Source organism: Leptosomus discolor, chromosome 10 (genome assembly GCF_034619465.1).
Source record: "Leptosomus discolor isolate bLepDis1 chromosome 10, bLepDis1.hap2, whole genome shotgun sequence".
In the NCBI taxonomy this organism is placed as follows: Eukaryota; Metazoa; Chordata; class Aves; order Leptosomiformes; family Leptosomidae; genus Leptosomus; species Leptosomus discolor.
This window is the reverse complement of record NC_141400.1, coordinates 15,369,844-15,390,835: the sequence shown is the minus strand read 5'-3', so window position 1 is coordinate 15,390,835 and position 20,992 is coordinate 15,369,844. Positions and strand designations below refer to the sequence as shown.

General features: G+C 47.3%; 1 protein-coding gene across 1 annotated transcript; it reads left to right on the top strand.

The window, feature by feature from the left end:
* The first annotated feature begins 155 nt into the window (after positions 1 to 155).
* On the top strand, positions 156 to 20,522 carry HMGXB3 (HMG-box containing 3). The gene is made up of 20 exons (XM_086470736.1): positions 156 to 264; positions 976 to 1,123; positions 1,542 to 1,716; positions 2,172 to 2,711; positions 3,349 to 3,447; positions 4,995 to 5,126; positions 7,205 to 7,617; positions 7,957 to 8,132; positions 8,431 to 8,528; positions 9,075 to 9,173; positions 9,731 to 9,880; positions 11,665 to 11,966; positions 13,403 to 13,530; positions 14,144 to 14,275; positions 14,549 to 14,733; positions 15,330 to 15,549; positions 16,627 to 16,760; positions 17,158 to 17,274; positions 17,690 to 17,899; positions 18,494 to 20,522. The coding sequence occupies exons 1-20, from the start codon at positions 156 to 158 to the stop codon at positions 18,962 to 18,964; spliced, it is 4,038 nt and encodes a 1,345-aa protein (XP_086326862.1). The 3' UTR covers positions 18,965 to 20,522.
* The last annotated feature ends 470 nt before the right edge of the window (positions 20,523 to 20,992 follow it).

Below are 20,992 nucleotides of genomic sequence, written 5' to 3'. Positions count from 1 at the left end.
CGCTGCGCCCCGGATGCTGTTGCCGCGAGCACTTCCGGCGGCGGCGAGTGGCGGCCGAGGCGAAGGGACCGGTGCCGTGTCCTGCCCCGACCCGCGGCCCGGGCCCGGCCTGGCAGCCGGCCCAGCATGCCGGGGCGGCCCGCCCGCCCTGCTCTATGCGGCTGGCCCGGAGCTCCGGCGCTGTCTCCTCCGCGCTGCTGCGCCCCGGTTGGGACGTGACCGCAGCTCGCTGCCTGCCCGACCGCGCGTCCCCGGTGCTGCCCAGTGAGTGGCCGCGGCGCCAAGGCCTTACCTGGGGGGGGGGAGCGGCATCTGGGAGGGGCCGGGGGGAAGGTTCGCCAGAGCCGAAGGGGGCCCCGCCGCTCCGCTCCGGGCGCTGTGGAGCAGACGGGAGCTCGGTTTAACGGGCTCTGGCTTGCCCCGGGTTAGTGACTGCGTGGGGCCGAGGTGCGGGTCGTGCGTGGGCTGCACCTGAGCCCAGGTAGCGTTGCCCTGTGTCCCCTGAGGCTTCTTGTGTCCTGCCTGCCTCCCAGCGCCCCGGAGGCTGGAGCTGTCATCGGTGTTCAGCGAGCAGCCCCGGAGATCTTCGGGTGGGTAAGAGGGTTGTGAGGCTTCCATGTTTGTTCAGCCTCTGGCCTGCGCGTGGCTGCCATATCTTGTAGCTGGGCACCTGCTTGCTGGGCGTAAGACTGGCTTTAGATTACCAAACTTAACCTGAGAGGTTCCTGCGGAGTTAACAGCTTTTCGGTGTGGGTGCAGTGTGTCTGCGCTGAACTGATGGTATCGAGGTCCTAGTAATAGGGGTGTTTTCTTCTAAAAATGAGTAAATAGCTATTGCGTAGCTATCTTGGTTAATTAAAGTCAAACTTACACACCAGCGATGCTGTTGGTTTACAAAAGTGATTAAGAGTGGTGTTTGTTGGGAGAAGTGTTGTATAACTTGGCAAGTGTGTAACATAAAGTGTGTGTTTTTAGCAATGGAGGCTCAGTACGATGGCACTGAAGTTACTGTGGTGATGGAGGAAATAGAGGGCACTTACACTTACGCATCACCAGTGCCATCTAAGAAGAAAAAGAAATATAAAAGTACTGGTGATCATGGAGAAAAAGCTAAAAAGCCAAGGTAAGTTCCTTCTGTCTTCATTTAGCTCCTGTGTAGGACATAGGAGCGGTTTTCCTTGTTTCTGATAAGAGTGAGCTTTGCAGTACGTTTGGAACACTTCATAGTGTACAACGTCATGGATGAAACATTAGCTTGTCAGTTTGGGCCCCCTCTGACAGCCTTGTCTTTACAGGCGCTACCATCGCTTGATCTAAAGTTTGTGTACCCCAGAATAGTTTGCCTTGGGCTCTTTCCTCTTACTTAGAGGTTCTCCTTGGAATCTTAGTTTTCATTTTGTTAAAAAATGCATTTACCAGTAGAATGGAATGTAACACACTTGTCACTTGACTTTGAGGGAAGCGTAAACCTTGTGGATTTCTTTTTCCAAAGGAATTTGTGTGGAATGGTGTCAACAATTCAGTTTCTGGTTGCGTTTCAGATCTGCTTACCTCCTCTACTATTATGATATTTACTTGAAAGTACAGCAAGAGCTCCCCCACCTCCCTCAATCTGAAATCAACAAAAAGATCAGTGAGAGCTGGAGGTTGCTCAGTGTGGCTGAAAAAAGCTATTACTTGGAGAAAGCCAAGCTAGAGAAAGAGGGGTTGGACCCGGTAAGTCATCTTTCTGGCAGTTCTTTGCCGTGTGAAGAGAGAGGCACTTAACTGCTTACACAGCACTGCGTGGGGCAGAATCCTTCAGCTGCAGATTCCAGCTTGTGTTCCTGCTTAGGACAGCCTGTAAAGAAGCAGCACATGAGGCCACTGCCTCTTGCCTCTGCCTTCTGTTCAGTCAAGGGATGAAGTTTTGAAATTCAAGATGGATACATCTAGTACCTGCTGATGGGGAGGGTAGTTATTTTTGTGTCATGTCATCAAGGTGATTGATGGTAAAGTGGGTGATAAAACCAGGGCTGAGAGGGCTTTTCCAGGCTCTGTACTCTGGAGAAATTCCCAGCAAACTACTTCAGGAAACCATTTGAACTTTAGACACTAAAATAGCAGGATTGAGAACTGAACCTCTTCCTTTTCTCATCTTCATTTATTCCATACTCTGTTTTTGCCAACAGAACTCCAAGGTGTCCGCTCGAACCGCAGTAGTTCCAGACATTCCAGGTTTCCGTAAGATTCTTCCCCGCTCAGATTATATAATTATTCCCAAAACCACTCTTCAGGAAGACAGGAGCAGGCAGTCGCTGGAACTGTGTGTGACACAAGGCCAGGCAGCGTCCGAAGGGTTAACGGCTTCCCCTGCTGTCTCCAACGTCCTGTCTGCGGACTCGAGCCGCGCTGGCGTTGCCGAGCAGTGCATCGCCATCGAAGGGCTGGCAGAGGAGGCTGCTGCCTTCGGTCAGCCTGACGCTGTGGAAGAGGTGGTTGCATCGGAGGTTCTCTCTCACTATGTTGGGCCCGTGACGGAGAAAGTGGCTGGAGATATCCTCTTGGATGAGGCTTCTTTGGAAATAGAAGGGCAACCGTATCAGACAGCTCGGGTGGTTATTGAAGAGACTCTAGTTAGCAGCTCCACAGACATCTCCAACGGAAGCATCGCTGTGGCCCGCCCTCAGGTTTCGGATGGTGTGTCTGTGGTGACCGTGGTGACTGGGAGGGTAAGTTTTTCCAGTGACACACTCACTCCTGCCAGAGTCTCACCTGAAATGTCCGAGTGCTGTTTAGCACATCTTCAGATCCTTGGTGGCTGCAGGAGATCCTGCATTGCCCAGCGCTCAGTGGTGAGGGAAACGGCAGCTTTTGTAACTGGTGATTACAGCGTTTCTGCTTGCAGATTGGCTCTGCCATATGCTGATACCACTTGTGTCTTAAGGTGACTGCTTGAGATTTTTTAATTGTTTCTTATAACGTTACTTGGGGTGGGTTCTGCAGTTGGACTGCAAGATTTTTGGGGAGCAAAAAGTGTTACCTCTGTGCTCCTGATCGCTGTTTTCTTGGTTACAGAGAGGTAGAAGGGAGTCCGTTTAAGTTGAGGTGTTAGGGATCAGTTATAGAAAACCTTATTACGTGAAGAATTGAATCTGCTGCTTTCAGTTTCAAGCTGTGGAGAGTTTGGTAATTTCCAGAGTAGACCTGGTAAGGCCGTTGCTTTTGAAATGACCGCTCTTCCTTCCTGCTTTCTGGTCTCATCAGCCCTTAAGACCTATATTCAGTGGTGGTGTTCATGAGAGGGTGGGACACAGGTCACCATGTCTCTTGTTTTCTGCATGTGTTTTCCCTTTGGCTTCATTTTAGGATACTGAAGAGAGTAGCTCGTCCACACCTGCTACACAGTTTATTATGTTACCTTTGCCAGCTCATTCTGTTGTGGAGAACCCAGCATCAATTAAATTGGTAAGAAATTCAGTCTTGTGTGGTATTTTAAGGTACAGATATATTACCATAGATTTGTCTTAAAGGTATTAGAGTAGGAAGGGTTTGATCATGGTTCAGTTCTTACAGATAATACAATTTGGAGTCATCATGTCAGTTGATATATTTCTTGTCCCTGGTTTTATGCCTGGTGTGTGCTAATGGGGGTCTCTGACTTCCTAGAGTGTCTTGTGGGGGCCTGTTTCTGCTGCCTTCTTCCTCCAGGAGTTCTTGGAAACAGATGGAGTAGATAATGCTATCACAACCCCTCTGGCCAACAGCAGTTTCTGTGTTGACCTTCTCAGGGTCTGTGTAGCCATCTATGTCCTCTACTTGGATGTGTATTTGTCTTCATAAAATGCCGGTGTCCACTCCTGGAAGGGGGATGACAAACAGGAGCTCCCCTGTCTTGGGGATGGGTGTCGCTTTGGCCACGTGACAGGAGAGGAGCAATGACCTAAGGTTTTGAGAACCCGTGTAACAGGTTGTGTGGCCTGTTGCATGGGGAGGGATAGTAGTATTTCTCTGATCTGACCACTCCAGCCACCCGTACTTCCGTAGTCGTTGGGGGACTTCATTGCACAGCCAGCACTGCAGCTCCTTGTGTGGTATAAGCTAGTGCCAAATCCTGTTTTCCTGGTCCTCTGTGCTTCCAGCTGGTGGAACAATCAGATACTTACAGTGGTGCATAGTGTGATATTCTTCCAGGTGTCTTAGGGAGAATGGAAATACCTCAGGTTTTTGTTCTGAGAAGTACCTAGCTGAAATTGTCTCATTTCTTTGAGAGCAGCACTTGCATTTCTAGAAAAAAAACGTACCTAGTTAGGGACTTGGGGGACAGCAGCTCCCTCGGGAGTGTTGAGTACAGAATGCTTAGAAGTGCTGTGCCAACAAAACTCAATGTGTTGATGCAGTTGTACTGGTGAAGATGACGGGTTCTGCTTTAGTTGTCTTTATGAATAGTGCCTGGTGGTGCTGCTGGTGTTACAGTAGTTTATAGCAAGTTACAGAAAAGCACCAGGGAGTACTTTGGTACACCAACCGCAAATTACTGATGAAAAGTGCCTCTACATCACGAGTGCTTGTCTTCAGGTCTTGTTGCCCCATTGACATGAGCCTATTAATCCCATCTTGCCTCACTGTGGACTGCTGTTTGAATCGTTTTTATGCCGTCTTATTGTGACTCTTTCATATTCATTAGATTAGATTCATATTCATTGAACAGTTACATCACTGTACACGCAACATTAGCTTCTCCAGTAGGTTACGTGCATTGTTCGTCTCTGCTCTGCAATTTGATCTAGATACTGGTAATGCTGAAAGCTCTCGTGTAGACATTTGGACTCGGAGTAGTGATGGTGCTGACTCACGCTGATCCAGCTGCGTGGTGGTTGATCAGTAAAAGGAATAATAGCAGAGGGCTGGTGATATGCCGAGTAAGGTTTGTAAAGTGCTTCTGAGGAAGAAGGGAGCGATGAGCTTTGTGGTTTTCAGCTCTGTAGAGAAACTCTTGACAACTCTCATTTCAGACAACCACCTATACTCGCAGGGGACATGGAAATTGCACCAATCCTGGCTGTTCCTTCACTTACGTCACCAGGCATAAGCCACCAAAATGCCCGACATGTGGAAACTTCCTGGGAGGGAAATGGATCCCAAAGGTAAATTTGCCTTTTCTTCCCTCTTTTCAGGCAAAAAAGTGCTGGTTTTGTGAATGCCTGTGATATTTCTAGACCTGTCGATCTAGCACAGGAGGTCACATATGCCAGAATTGATCCTTGCACTTGTGTTCCACTATTTGTGCATATATTCCAAGCCAGCGTTGCAGAGGACACTTGACCAAGGTGAGAGAGACCCGAAATCACCACGCTTGGGTACAGATGCCACTTGTAATGGTGTCAGTTAGAACAGAAGGGGCTGCATTTGGTAACTGTCATTGAGAGGATACGTATTCTTCTGGCCCTCTGCCCGCGTTGTTTCTGTGACTGGAAGGCATTGCCTGTTCTGCCCCAGCCCTAGCTAACCTCAGGAATTTGGTTGAACCATTTGTTCTGTGGCAATTTATCTTCATTTGAAGTTCTTCTACAAATTGAGGTTTTCTGTGGTCTTTCAAAATCATTTTTTCAACAGGAAGGAGAAATAATTCTCAACTATCATAGGTATATGGTCCCTTGGGACCTAGTTAATAAAGTTGATTGAGTGGAAGCTGAGGTGCTGTTGGGTATTGTCGACTCATGGCCGCATGTCTGATCATTCATGATGTTCTGACCTTTGGCTGGAAGGAAATTCCCAGGTGTTGGTGGAGTTGCAAAGTTTGTTTGAGTAGGAAAGTCTTTCTCCACGCGATACCTACTCTGCTTAAGTTATTGGTGTCTCTACTAGCTGTATACAGCAAAAAAACACTTGCTTTTTAAACCTTGGCAATGTCATGGTAACTAGTCAGCTATGGACAGATGTGCATTCGTTAGATTTCTACCTGAAACAAGGCTCCTCGGGCACAAGTTAAAGGATGTTTTTGCTGTGAAAATTTGTGCTGACATTCAGTGTCTTTCTGCGGATTTGTTCTGAACCTGCTTTGTTTTGCGTCTGGATCCATTAAACATCTAGGGGCAAGAACTTTTTCAGGCAGCTTACGAACTCTTGTAGTGTCTGAGCTGATGGCTGGGCTTCCCACGTGGTAGGATACAAAGAGTGCGATGGCATCTTAGCTTTTGTTCTGTAAACCTGCTGAAGTGGATCGCTGGCTAGCTGCATAAACGTGTTTCTGCCTGAATATGGCATGCCTGCTCCTGTAAATCCTGCATTGGTTAGAACTGAAAGGTTTTAGAGGGAGTTTTCTTTCTGTCTTTCAGTTTTATTATGCTCTTCTGGGAACATGTTTGCATAAACAGTTCCCCTAGTTTTTGTGGTGTCATGCCTTGGGAAAAACATGCACCAGCAGGTTTTTTTTTTTTAACCTGTAATAGCAGGGTTTTTTAAGCAGTAATAACATCAGAAGAACTGAAACTAAATATATCCATACCTTCCTGTTCCTCAGAAAGGGGAGGGACTAGGTTATGAGATGTCCATTTTTAAAAACCTAGATTATCCTTCTGAGCATAAACTCTGTAGAGAGCTTAGAATTAGCGTGTTTATGGCAGTAACTGGTATCTTTTTGCATATTACTGATTCAGTGTTCCATGGTACCTTCTTTGACCCCAATACGGGGTTTCTATAGCCTTAGTCTTGAAGGTAACATTTTTCTTAAAGTCGAAAAAAACCTTCCTAAGTAATTCTCTGTTTCCTGACTCGCTCAAATGCATGCTTTTCTGAATGCACATATCCAAAAGATACAAGTTCTCTATCTAGCTTCCTTTGATTCCTCAATAGTGTGGAAGAACAGACAGTGTCAGAGAGCTGAAGGTGTGAAAGGGGAGCGTAGGAGGTGGGCCCTTGTTAGAGAGGGTGGTGGTTTGTGATGTTGATGCTAATGGTGATACTTGAGAGAGTTTAAGAAAGACTGATCCTTCGAAGTAAACAGTGTCTAAAAATAATACCTAAAGTGCCAGGAGGCTAGATGAAATGTTAACAGGGACTTTGCTGTCGTAGGAGATGATGTCTTTCTGTTCTTGTACAATCCACTGCTTAAACACTTCGTTTTGCTGTTTTCATCCAGCATTAAATAGGCCATGGCAGACCTGGCATATGGGAAGGGAACTTACTTTAAAGCTCTGAAATGTGACTATCTCTTTGTTTCCAGGAAAAGCAACCAAAAAGCAAATCTGAGCCAAATTCAGGCACCTCTCTCAAAACCCCAGCAGCTAAAAGAGGTCAACAGCCAGTGCTCGCAGAACCAGCAGCTGTTAGCGAGAGCACCTCCAAGTCTGCCTTGGAAAGCTCTGAAGCTGTTAGCCAGCTGCTGAACGCCGTGCCCGTTGGAGGGCAAATGCAGGAGACAGAGTGGGAGGAAGTGATCATCTCTGAGGCTCACATTCTTGCAAACAGCGTGCTTGCTGAAGACAGCGGGTGTGCTGTTGGAGTGATGCTGGGTCAAGAGAGCCAAAGGCAAGGAGAGTCTTCTTCGGAGCAGGCAGAAAAAGATAGTGTAGGGCTGGCGATGCCACCGTCTTCTGAGGTGCTGAGTCCAAATGCCTCTGCAAAAAAGCCGATGGGGTGAGTCAGTTTTCCATATGTTATGGGAGTGTATGATGTCTGTTGTGTGCTGATGGGACTTGTCCAAGAAATTGAAGGCTGTTGGCAGTGCTTGCTGTAAGACCAATTCTGTTTGCTGTCTGTTTTGTGCCAGTTCAGGATTGTTCCTTTGAGATTTTGTTCATCAGAGCTAATTTTTTTTAAGTGACAATTAAATTGTAGTCACAGGGCAGGTGTATCCTTAGCACTATTTCTCCTTTCCGCTGCAATAGCTGTGATTATTGTGCTAATAAAGCACAGGTTAGGGAAGGGAAGAAAACTGAGGCTGAGGGGGAATCGCTGGAATTTTTTGTCTTTCAGAATTGATGCTCCAGCTGCTGCGCACAAAGGACAAGAAGCAAAGAGTAAACCAAGACCTAAGCCCTCCTTACTGGCTGCAGCAAGACCCATGCGAGCCATCCTGCCCGCACCAGCCAACGTGGGGAGAGAAGCCAGCGCTGAGCAGCCCAGCATCAGACAGGCCTTTGCGAATACCGGTAAAAGCAGTGTTCTCTGGTGTGCTTCGGGAGTGGTTGGCTTTTCCTCACCACGATGAAGTGGTCTCTGTCAAAGAATAAGATATGTCTGAAGGGACACAGTGACCTACACTAGGAAAAAACACTCTTTCTCTTTAACTGAGAGTGCAGGTAAATGGACCATGAGACACCTGCTTGAGTCACTTCAAGTTTGGAGGAAAAATCTCACATGGCTATGGTGGCGTTTACCAAAGATGTCAAAATGAAACAGGACCTGTTTTCTCATATCTAACCTGCTGCATCCTTTTCTTCCTCCAAGACAAGCATTCCCCTGTGAGAACATCAGGCTTGAAGCCCAGTACGCTGAAACAGTTGGGCCAGTCGATTCTGCAGCCACCAAGCGCTGAGGAGCGGAAGGTACCTATGGTTTGTTCTTCAACTGCGTATTGTTTTCCTGTTTGGTTTTATTTTTTTTCTCCAGCTGAAGGGTATGACCTGACCGCTGAGAAACAGAACATAAAAATGTAGCAGCCTTATGACGATGAGATCTGTGACTGACAGTTTTTAGGGTATGGCTCGGAAGCAGCATGAATGCGAGATGGCTGAGTGTAGGAACTGAACAGAGGTTCTATTGGACAGTCCTGTTGGCTGCTTTGAGAACCTTCCAGCTACTTTCAGAAGATGTTTTGAGGATCTGCTAGGGCTTTGATAATCTGACCTGTAATACTGAGTGCTGAGTCTTTCACCTGTGAAATACCACGGAGTATGCCAAGATGCTGGAATACTTCTGTTTGAATTGTAATGCCCCAGTATGCAAACCAGTGTGTTGTAGTCCTCTGTTATTAAATGAACATTAATTGATTTCTTGGGTGGGGGGGAAATGCTAATGGGTATTGCTGACAGGATATATGTGTTCAGTAGAAGGTGTCTCATGGTGTGGTTTTTTCTGCTTTCCATCTCCAGCTCCACAGTGCTCTGACCAGCAGGGCATCTCAGGTTAAAGTCGTGGAGGTCAAACCAGACATATTCCCTTCCTACAAGTACAGCTGCACCGTAACTCTGGTGAGAATTTTTCAGATGGTCTGGCTTAGGCCATGGGGAGTGTCACCTCTGGGATGAGTGTTCTGTGATTTTCGTTACACCGACTTGCAGAAGTCTGTCTCGTATTTAATGGGAGACAATCTGTACGTTGTATGTCATCTGTTGACTTAATCCAGGGTGACTGTACTCTGTTGCAATCTTGTCATGCAGTCTTGTTAAGAACTGGATTTTTCTTTATGTCCTAGCATAATCCCCATCCCCTCCTTGAGTTCAGCAGGGAGGATCAATGTTTTCTGAATTGATCTGATGTGTGAGTGTTTGTGGTCTCTGGAACTGGCCCCAAAGTGTTTGAGTGCCAGTTCAAGTATTGTGTGCAAAGCAACAGGGCCTGCTATTTGACTTTTAAACAAGCTGTTATAAAGTGGGGAAAAAGCTTATGATATTCCGGCTTTTCTAGAATCTTGTTGGCATAGCATCATTTGGGCTGGAAAGGACCTTTAAGATCATTGAGTCCAACCCTTAAAAGTCTAAGGCATCTAAAAGTTAAGGTCAGCAAACATCTTTTTTGTGTCATTCAGGATTTGGGATTGGCAACATCCCGTGGCAGAGGGAAATGCAAGAACCCCTCTTGTAGTTATGTGTATACCAACAGGCACAAGCCACGAATCTGTCCAAGCTGCGGATTCAATCTTGCCAAAGACAGAGCTGAGAAAACAGCAAAATCCCTGGTAAGGTTCAGAATAGTTTGTCTTACTGAATGTTTGTTGTGGGGTGGGCAGGGAAGTACCTCAGTTTGCAAGTGCCCATGGGAGCGTGTTAATTATTTTTCATGGTGGTAAGATTTTCTAACAATAACGTCCTATTGAAAATACTTGTGATGATGTTTGTGCTGTCCAGCTCCTGCAACAGTGGCGCTTCAGGCTGAGAATGAGACTGAGTGTGCTCAGTTCTACCACTGGATGTCTCTGGAGCTTAAAAATGCTTATGGCATGTCGGTACACGCTGGGGAAATCACCCCTGAAGTCACATTTGTTGTGTCAGCTTTGTTGAACTTCAGACTTCAGCAAGAAACTCCCAAGTATGCCCTGCTTTGCGACCAGTTTGTGGCTCATGTCAATTCAGTTAGTACATCTTGTGTTAGAGCTTCCTATTTTTAGGGGTTTGTAGTGCAACTTTACTTCCAGCCTGAATTTATTTCTGGATGTAGTATTTTTTTTCTGTTGTAGAAAGATGTGTTTTTCAGTTGTCTGCTGTTCTGCATGGATGTGAATAATGAGTTCTGGGTTTTGCTTGTTTGGAGTTTTTTTGCATTTGAAGTTTCAAAGGTTAGCTTTTCTCATACAGAATTGTTTTGTTTAAAAAATAAAAATAAAAAAAAAGGAGCTGTCCTGTTCTTAGCTGAAATGCCCACTCAGCATATAGACAGACTACATTTTAGTCTGTATGGCAATACGACTCTTCCACTTGTGCTTTTTCTTTTTTATTTTGAAGACCATAACTTTGTGTAGTGTTTGTAAAAAAAATTAAAAAAAAAACAACCAAAACCAAAAACAAAACCAACCAAACAAAACAAAACAAAAAACCAAACCAAACAAAAACCCACACCAAAAAAACCCCAACCAACCAAACTGAAATGGGCTGTGTGAAACTTGCACATAAGCAGCTGTGTCAGGACAGCAGAGCGCTTAGCTCAGCTTGCATTTTGAGAGGCATGTGGCTTGTCTCTTCCTCATTTAGTTTTTTCCTTATTTTCTGGTTCTAGATGTGTTTAAGATTCCTGTCACACTGTTCATTATTGTCTCTGGGCTTTGGGGTGATCATTTATCTCATCGCTCGGCTAGACAGAAAACCAGGTTGAAATCTTGGCAGAAGAGCTGAAGTGATTAAACAGATTAGCCTGTTTGTGTTCTCGCTGTTCTTTTGAGCCACCTAGAGTTTGGTTCTCCTGTGCTGGTGCATTTTGTCTTGATAGCCTATGTCTGTTGGGGGCATGTGTGTGTCTCTAAGGACTATAGTTGATCAATTGTAGTTGATGAGTGTGTTCCGTACGTGGCAGGGCAGCCCCTAGTTCTCATTCAGCGCTTGTCGTCTGTAGCTTCTGGAGAGGTGTGCAGACTGCCATGGCTGCCTGAGCATGTTCGGCAGCAGAATGTGCCTGATAATCGTCACTGCCTTTCTCCATAGGTTGCCAGGATTACTGAAGTGTTTATATACCTGTTGGTGATTGTCCTCACCCTCTTGATCCTCAATCTCTGCACTAACGCTCTGGTTTAATGGGCTAGCAGTATTCTAGGAGCTCTTGAATGGCTGGGCTGTAATAAAGTATTTTTGGTGAAGTAGCTTAGGCTTGAAGCTACTGTCTGGAGTCAATGATTGAGCAGTGGAGTAGAAATTGAGTCTACTGGGTACAAAGATTGTGTTTCTGCTGCCTTTTATGGCTTCTTTGGGCTTCTTAATATTTCGTCCTCACGCTTGCCTAGTTGAATATGTGAGCGTTTTACGTGCTTTCTAGGAGGTCAGTCCAGGTCAGTCTGATGTGCTGAACCCCAGCGAGCCCCTAACCCCATCGCAGAAAGAGATTCAGCGTCAATCCACCCTGCAGCTGCTGCGCAAGGTAATGCAGATCCCAGAGAACGAATCCGAACTGGCCGAGGTCTTCGCGCTCATCCACGAACTCAACAGCTCGCGGCTCATCCTGTCCAACGTGAGTGAGGAGACAGTCACCATAGAGCAGACCTCCTGGTCAAACTACTATGAGTCTCCATCTGCGCAGTGCCTCCTGTGTAACAGCCCATTGTTCAAAGGGGGACAGAAGTAAGATTCTGTTTTAGACTTGTGGCTCTTTCAAACCTCATGCTGATACTCTAAGTGTGCCTGAAATAATCTTTGGTTTAGCCCCTGGTGTAAGTGACACTGACTAAGCTACATGTGTGTGGAAAGGGTTTAGCTGGGTAGCGGTAAGCTGTTTCTGTTGTGCAGTGTAGTTTGTCGTAGTTACCGTTCCCTTACAGCAGAAGAGCTCGATCAAAGAGTGACTGCTAAGTCTAGATAGAATTTTTTTTCTTCTTGAAACAGTCTTTTCGTTAGTCATCCCTTCTTTGTTTTCCATTCTGATGTTTTGAGGCTGACAGAGGCAAACGTGGGATTATAGATGTGCTTTATGTGATTTTCCCTTTTCTCTCTTTTCCTGATCTGAATATTTCCTGTGTGGATCTTTTTGCTGATGATGTTTTCATTCTTTTCATGGCTTAGCGTGGGCTTGAGTGAATCCTTTTTTTGGAACAAATATCCAAATTGAAACCTGAAGGATTTTCAGAAACTACCAGTCTATAGGCTAGATTAACTAGGTTTGTGTAAAAGCCCGTAGGATATCACATCACTGAGTCTGCCTAGCGTCCTCCTGTTGCTGAAAGCATGAGCAGAAACATTTCCCACAGCAAAATGCTGGGTAGCTTAGTGTTGTGTCTCTTTCTTCGACAAAAGAGGTTTTCTTGATACCGGTTATGGATGTTTGCTTTAGTCCGGCTAGTACTAATTGAGATTTTTGCAGCTGAGATACTTTTTATACTCAGCAATTTTTGCAGAACAGTGCTATATTGCACCTGCCCCTCACCTTGTGACTTACCAACCTGTGTGTTGTAAATCCTTGCTTCAGTCCTGGGCGGCTTTGCCGTGCTCTGCAGGCAGTGCTCTGCTTGTGGGGCTCTCACAATTTATTAAACCCCTGCCAGTGGGAGGAGGCTGGCTGTGACTTCGATTCCTGTTTTCTCACGTAGGCAGCTATAGTTCTGACATGGGGGCACAACTGGCATTTTCCTGTCTGAACGTCCTCCTCAGCAGCTCTGCTGTAGACGAGCAGGCCTTCCTGCGTCTTTGGGTGTGCAGGGACAGGCTGTCGGGCAGAATGTGTGACTAGTCAGCATGTGCTGTCCCACAGCAATAGGGCTGACCCTTCTCCCAGGGCAGCTTGGGCCATCGATTTTCTTCAGCTCTTAAATACTTTGCGCCCAAGGCATGGAGCTGGAGAGATGCTGTAGCGCTGTTAAAAGAATGTGAGCACTGACCTGACTCTGCCAGGGGAACCTATTTTAAAATACAATTTTTTTTTTTCCTGGTGTGAAGTGGTGTGAGCTGGGTTAGACTGACATACTAATGAACTGATCTCCACTAGAACATTTTGAGTTATGCAGAACTGGACTGAGAAACCTGTTGGCTTGACTCTTTGAGCCATCTTTTGTTGTCTGTTACAGCTCCCTTGCTGGTCCTCAGGAGTGCTGGCTGCTGACAGCTAATAGATTACAGGTGGTTACAGCTCAGGTCAAAGTGTGCTTGAACCTGCAGTGTCTGGCCCTCCATAGCTTCACTGACATTTACACAGGTAGGAGAAATGGAAGTGTATCAACTTACAGCATGACTACAGTCTAAACCCTTCAGAAGCCTTGGGACTGTATCAGGGCGTTGTGTTTGCACAGAAGAGCCTATTCTCTGCCCTGATGTATTAAACTTGAATTATTTTTGACTTGCCCTATTCTTCTGCTGCTTCTGCAAGTAAATCTGTATTAGTGAGAAAAACACATCTGAGTGCTTTGATGAGGAAGACCGTGCCTTGCTTCACCCATGTAGGGTCTCCTCTGTGTAAGTGGTAAATGTTGAGTTCTGCAGGGCCACCCCTGGGTTCACAGTCAAAGACACCCGTGCAGAGTGCTGTTTCTGTGTTGGCCAGTGAGGCTGGGCCTCCCGCAAGGCCGCGTGGAGCTGAGGAGATGGATTGGCTGCTGTTCCTTGTAGCCTTTTAAATTTAAAGGCAAGTCTGTGGAAGGAGCTAATCTTGGTAATGCACAGAGGAATGGGTCCCAGAAGTACTATCCACATGTTTCCATTATCCTCTGACCCGTGCTTGTATGAGTATGTTGTATGTCAGTCAGGAATATATTTTTTTGTGAGGAAGATCTGGAACCCTCCAGACAATAACTGTCTTGTTTTAACTGTAGGCCTTTTCAATGTGGGTAACAAGTTGCTCGTGAGCTTGGATCTTCTGTTTGCGATCCGAAACCACATTAAACTTGGAGAGGATCCCAGAGTGGCTGTTGGCAATATTCTCGACTCTGTTCAGGAGCAAACTGGTGGGTTTTCCTTCTTGTTTTTTTACTGTAACACGTACGCCAAACTGTGACCTGCTGATGATTGTTAAGTTATAAAAAGGCAAAACTCCCCTCTTCTGATGTGGTGTGTTTCTGTTGAGTCACTTCCTAAACCTGACCATACGCTGCTGTGACCAGTTCTTTGTAACAATTCTCTGGAGGACAGGTTTGTGTTTATTCTGCATAGGAGAGTTCTACTACCTCTCCACTACTTTAGGAAGTGAAAGCTGTAACAGTGGCATGTTCTCTTTTCAGAAAAAAGCCTGAGCCCTGATGAGCAGGTCCAGCTCCAGGAACTGCTGTGCAATGGCTACTGGGCCTTTGAGTGCCTGACAGTCCGGGATTACAATGACATGATATGTGGAATCTGTGGCATAACCCCCAAGGTGGAAATAGCCCAGCGGAATGTGGAAAATGTCCTGGCACTGAAAAACATAGAGGTAGGCTTTTCACAGACTTCACATCCTGTTTGTGTTCAAAGCAGATCATAGCGACTTTTGCTGACTCTGGTCTTCATAATGCACGATAATTACACGAGAGCTTTGTGAGCAGTTTTCTGCTGGTGCCTGACAAGAGGATGTGGCTGGAGTGGTGATGCCTGCTCTTCCTCTTAGAGGTGTTGATGTATGGTCTGGGGAAAACAAGATCCTCTGTCCCTGGACCACAGCTTTTGTCCAGCAGCCTCTGACAGTAGGAACCTTGGGTGCAAGCTTCTGAACTTGGCCTTCTGCCTTTGCAGGAAGGCGTGTTTTTTTTTTTCCCAACAGCACTTTCCTTGAGGTGCTGCCTTCTCTAATGGGCAAAAAAGCCCTACTAGTAGTGTGCAGCATGTTTGGCTTTTATGTCAAATAAATGGTTTTGACTCTCACCCAATGAAAAGGGATTGTGGGGAGCTCTAGGAGCCTGAAGTCATCTTGTTATGTTTGGGCTGAGTACTCTCTTGGGTAGTCCTCATGCCTTGAGTGAGGCTGACACAAAACTGTCAAGTGAACTACAGTTATTTGTATTTGACCAGCGTGTTTCTTGCTCTTTCTAGTTTACTTGGCCGGAATACTTGCCATCGAGTGAAGTGAATGTAGAAGACTTCTGGTCCACGATGGAGACAGAGGTGATTGAGCAGATGGCTTTTCCTTCTAGCATCCCCATCACAAAGTTCGATGCCTCTATTGTTGCTCCGTTCTTCCCTCCACTGATGAGAGGAGCAATGGTGATCAATACGGAGAAGGACAAGAACCTGGATGCACAGCCAGTGCCAGGTAACTGCTGCGTCTGTGCTGCTGGAGGGAGTGCTTCACGGGGCAGGGACTTCAGCCTTTTGCTGATGTTCAGAGTTGAGAATGCATGATTCCAGGACTCTTAAATTTATGTCTGCTGAGAGACGGCAGGAATGCAGGGGTGAGTTCAGCTGTTCTCAGGGCACTTAGCAGCTTGAATTTTGGCCTGCCCAGCGAAGCCTGAAAGTACTGGTGTGCTCTGGTGCGCTTCAGACGTGAGCGCATCGCACCCCAAATGAGGTACGGTCTGACTGCAGAGGGGTGCATGCCCAACTTGGATGCCTGTCAGTATTTGTTTCATGTTAGACTGATACTTGGGCTATGAAAGCTGCAGGCAGTGCTTGGTATCTCAGTATCACCATCTCAATAACGGGTGAGTAAGTTTTTACACAACTTGAAAAAAGACTGGAAGACGAATGTGCTAGTGCTGATCAGTGCTGTCAACGTTCGGTACGTCCAGGGCATTGACTGCATGTAACAAGAAACCAAGAAATCTCAGATGTGTGAGAGCTAAACTTAGTTAGCAGCTGGTTCCCTTAACGGTTTAGGTATTAGGTGTGAGGAGGAGAACTGGCTTTGTGAGCTTAACAAGTGTATGAGTTGGCTTTGCAGACAGGGCTGCAGCTGTTTTAGAGTTGAGCTGCAGAAGGGCTACGTGGGCTTTCGTGGAAGTAGAGCTCCAGAGAAAGGACCAGGGAGGAGATGTGAAGGGTAAGCCCGGAGCTGCTCAGTCCAAAGGCTGCAGTCACATTTCTGTGTGCTCTCCTGTCACTTGTTTATCCTCATGTCAGTCCAACCAGTCACTTAAAGGTTACAAATGACAGGATAGACAGGTGCTCATGGACTCTGCAGCTCTGCTGGGCACAGTCTGGTGACCTCACTAGTGAAGGGTTTGAGAGAAGTGTGGGCTGTGACGCGCTTTGGAAATAGGACTATTCACGGCTGCTTCTTGCTGGCGGTTGGTTGTGCAGTCTCTGCTTCTGTAGTTTTCAGAAGAAATTATTTTGGTGACTTCCCTTCCTGAGAATGAGTGCTGAGACTTGTTTCCTGCCTTTGCAGGTAATGGGAGTGCCTTGGTGAGGCTCCTTCAGGAAGAAATCTTCAGGCTTGAGCTGATAAGCTCTTACAGTGAGGAAGAGCTGCAGAGCTTTCTGACACAGTGTGGCATCCCCTGGGAGGCCTCAGATACAAAGGTAATGGCTTGTTTGCCCACATACAAGCTTGCAGGAGTGGAGCTGTTCTTCACTGTCTTTCACTCTTGCCATCCTAGATAATTACCTTCTCACCTGACTGCGCTGAGGGCAGGGATGGGTTAGAAGTGAGTGCCTGCAGATTATAGGATAACTTACACATGGTGAAATAAATTGAACCTTTGTGGGCTGGAAGAAAGGAAGCCTGTAATTACCTTGTCACAGGCTCAGCGTCGTGTAATTGCTTGTCATCTGCACGGTGCTGAGTGTGGGATTAGGAGGTTCTTGGATGAAGTGCAAATTGGGATTTGGGAGACCTTGTCTGCAGCCTTCTCCCTCTCTGGAGGAGTCTGTTAATGTTAGTCCATTACAGATGTTCTCAGGGGCCTGTCTTTTCTAGGACCAGCTCTGCTACTCCCTCCTGGCTCTCTATGAGTTTGTACAGAATGGGACAAGCATCACACAAGCCTCTGCTCATCACACAGGAGGGAAGATCTACAAAGTGTGTCCCCACCAGGTAAGGAAGGCTGGACTCAGCAGTGGTTTTTTCTTACCTTGCTATTGGCTATTATCTGACTTATCAGTGTGGAACTCCCTCATTAAATAGAAGCAGCGGAGTGGGCCTCTCTGAGCTGTGGGAATGAAACACACTGCCTTGGGGGCTTGGAGCCGGAGCAGTCCTGTGGGAGAGCTCAAGATCGACTAGCAATCTGAGGGCTGTTTTGATGTTGCTGCTGAGGTGGAGTTGAAAATCACCTCTTTCTGAACAAGAGATAGTGAATGTGTATGAGGGGGAAACAGAAGATCTTTAGAGAAAGTTATTGTATTGTCTGGAATACCTGAAAGGAAGCTTAATTTTTTTTAAGGCTGTAATTTTTTCCATAAGTTTTCAGTTTTATTGTGCTGTTTGGTGTTAATCCCTTTCTTTCCAGGTTGTGTGCGGCTCAAAGTACATCGTAAGAGGCGAAAATGCCCGGGATCACGTGGACCTGTTGGTGTCCTCACGTCACTGGCCTCCAGTGTATGTTGTTGATACAGCCTCTTCAGTGGCACTGTGTGCAGACGTCTGCTGTCCTGGCCTGACTTCCCAGATGTGGGGGAAAAACCAGGGCTGCTTCTCTGACCCTATGGACCCTCCAAAGGTTAGTTATGTCTGCCTTTGCGCTCTGCTGTGCCAGTCCGGTATGGAAACGTTTCAAGTGAGATTTAAAATTTAAAAAAAAAAAAAAAAAAAAATTAAAAGTACATGTAACCCGCATTGTGCCTCAAGATGATTTGACCTGATGAGGGTCTCCTGGCTCACGGCTTTGCCAGTGCTTGGCTTCGGAGCGTAGCAGGAAGCATTACATGTTGCTTGGGGCATTGTATTAGGTTCGTGCTGCTTAGTAGGAAGAGCTGTGCTGGAAGGGTGTTGTAACGGTTCAAATCATGACCTTTGGAGCCTGTCACTTGTTTTGACACAGCAACTCAATTATGTTGAACTACTGCTGTTGCTTGAGAAATGGAAGAGTGTTGCTAGTGCCTTGTGGTTATCTCTGAGGGCGTACGGGTGAGGAGGGAGTGTGCAGAACCACCTTTGTGGCATTTAGGGGAAGCCTGAAGCAGTTAGCCCTCCCTCTGTCCTGGGTCATAGTGCTGGTTGGAGTTCAGCCAAAGGGTAGTTTTGTCTTGTTCTCCTTCGCTGTGAGGAAGTTGCCGCTTGTTCTACCTGGCATGTTTCTCTCTCCCCCACCCAGTATGTGTCCTGCCCTGAACTGCTGGACCAGCACTACAGCGTAGACATGACTGTGGCTGAGCACTCTGTTCAGCACCCGATCACCAAGTCGTCGGCACGCCGAATTGTTCACACGGGTTCGGAGCAGAACAGCCACCGGGATCCCACGGCTCGGCATCACTGCATCTCCCTGTGCCGAGAGCTGGAGCCTTACGGCGCCATCATCGCCGCGATCGACGACAGCAAAACCAGCAACATCCGCCAAAGGCCCATCACCTTTGAGAATGCCACGCACTATTACCTCTACAACCGCCTCATGGACTTCCTCACCAGCAGGGAAATTGTGAATCGGCAGATCCAGGAGATCGTCCAGAGCTGCCAGCCTGGGGAGGTGGTAATTCGCGACGCTCTCTACCGGCTTGGAGTGGCCCAGATTAAAACAGAAACAGAGGAGGACGAAGAGGGGAAACAGGAGGATGATAGAGGTTGCTGAATAACAAAACAGCCTGTTGGTTTCTCTCTAGGGTTGTGTGGATGGGTGGGCTGGGCCAGCTTCTGCAAGGTTTAGGTGGTTGTCTGGCTTGAGAGTTTGTTTTTACAGGTTGGAGGGGTGATGCCGGTGGCTTTGACTGCTGTTACTGACCAAAGAGCTGTGTGCTTCCGTAGTGTCGTGATAGCTGCCGCGAGCGTGGGTCTGTCACTCCCCTTGCTGAAGGTGCGCCTGCCTCCCGAGGTGTGCGATGGACCCGCTGTTCGGTGGTGTGAAGTGGGGCCCTCCCTGCAGCTGGCGAGAGAAAGGAGGGGCCTTCCTGGTAGCGGGGAGTACGCATGGTCAAGCGCACAGGTTTTTTAATTCTGAATCTTGCTTGCTGACTTCTTTGTGCATATTGGTGGCAGGGCTGGGGGTGTGGGAGCAGGCACGAAAGGCAGACAGCTAAGAAGATTTCCCCCAAAACATTCTGAAGAAATTAGTTTAGGACACTGACTTCTGCTTGGAAATCTTGCAGAGCTCTCATATGCATTGGCTGCAGGGAGCCTTTAGTTGAGGAGGAGGAGGTGGAGCCCTGCAGCTTTTAACATGCCGTATCTGGGGAGCCTTCCTGGAGGGTCCAGGTTTGTGGGTGCTTCGGCTGCAGAAAGCTTCTTAGAGTTGTTTGTCCCTTCACATGAGCACTAATAATTTAGAAACTGAAACATACAGTGAGTGACAAGTGTTCTGTGTGGTAATGTAAGAAGTGACCGGATGAGCCTGAGGGCAACCAAGCTCCTTGGAGGGCTGTATGAGCGCTGTGGAGAGGGGAAGGACACTCAAAATTTCTGCGCTGTCCACCTGGACGCTACTTTTTAGCAGTTGCGTTCTGTTCAAGGACTTGGATTTCTGTTTTCCTGCACTTAGAACAGAATCAGAAAGACTGTCTGTGGGATCAAGGACAAATGCAGCGTCACCAGAGCAAGCAGGGTTCAGCGTTCCTCCCTCAGAGGAGGCACTGGGAGAGCTGCATCCCCGTGTGCAACCTCAGCACCCCATCAGGTGTCATATTTGCCCTGCCCCTGTCCACGCAGCGCCATGTGGGTTAGAGAAGTCTCATCCTGCCCAGGTTGCTTTATCAGCTCCTTGCGAGGAGTTGGGCCGAGACCTCTGTCCCTACAGCACGTCTGAAGAACACCTTGGGTGGCGGTGGTGAAGCTGTGAGTGTTGTCTGCTGCCCGCTTGCTCTTGCTGGTGATGAAGGTGAAGGTGGATGGATGGTTGCTGTGACCCACAGAGGAGCGAAATTTGCTAATTTGTCATCCAAGGACTTTATTTAGTCTGTGTGAGGAGTGGGGAAGATTCCGAGGCTTGCGGTGTGATTGAAAACTCCCTTCTGTGAAGGGGAACCTATCAAGTACCGTACTGTTAAAGTAAATGTATTAAGTCTGAGCAAACGCAGTAATTATGGCTTGGGGTTTTTCTGTTAAGAACATTAACTTATTATAAGAGACATTAGTGACTTTTTTCAGTCAGTGATAAAATTTAATAAATTATCTCCAATTTTTGGGGTGGAACTGTGTCCAAGTGACTTGGGTTTTGTGTGCAAGACCTGGAGGACTGTGTGGTGGGTGTACACCATGATTCCAGTGTGCAGTGCTGTGGTGGTGGGGAAAAGCCTGGTGTTCTCAGAAGCAAGGTGTTCTGAGAGGGGCAGCTCAAGAAATGGCCTGGGCCACCTCACCAGAGTGTCAAATAAAATTATCCTGCTGAATAGAGCTAAGGTCTAGTTCGTACAAGTGGCAAGGAAGTAGCTTCTGCAGCTGGCTGGCTCCCCTGGTCTGCCTGCTCTTGGTCTGCAGGGCCCTGCGCAGGACAGCTCCTGAGGTGACCTCCGTAGGAAGGTGTCTGCAGCAGGCGACAGTGACTGCTCCTCAGGGTGTGTTTGATGGGCTGGATCAAAGCCACCACTACAGGAGGTTCTGCCCCAGTAAGCTTGAGTCCCAGGTCACCAGGGCCCTTCTGCCTCTGCCCTGCCCTCAGTGTTGCTGC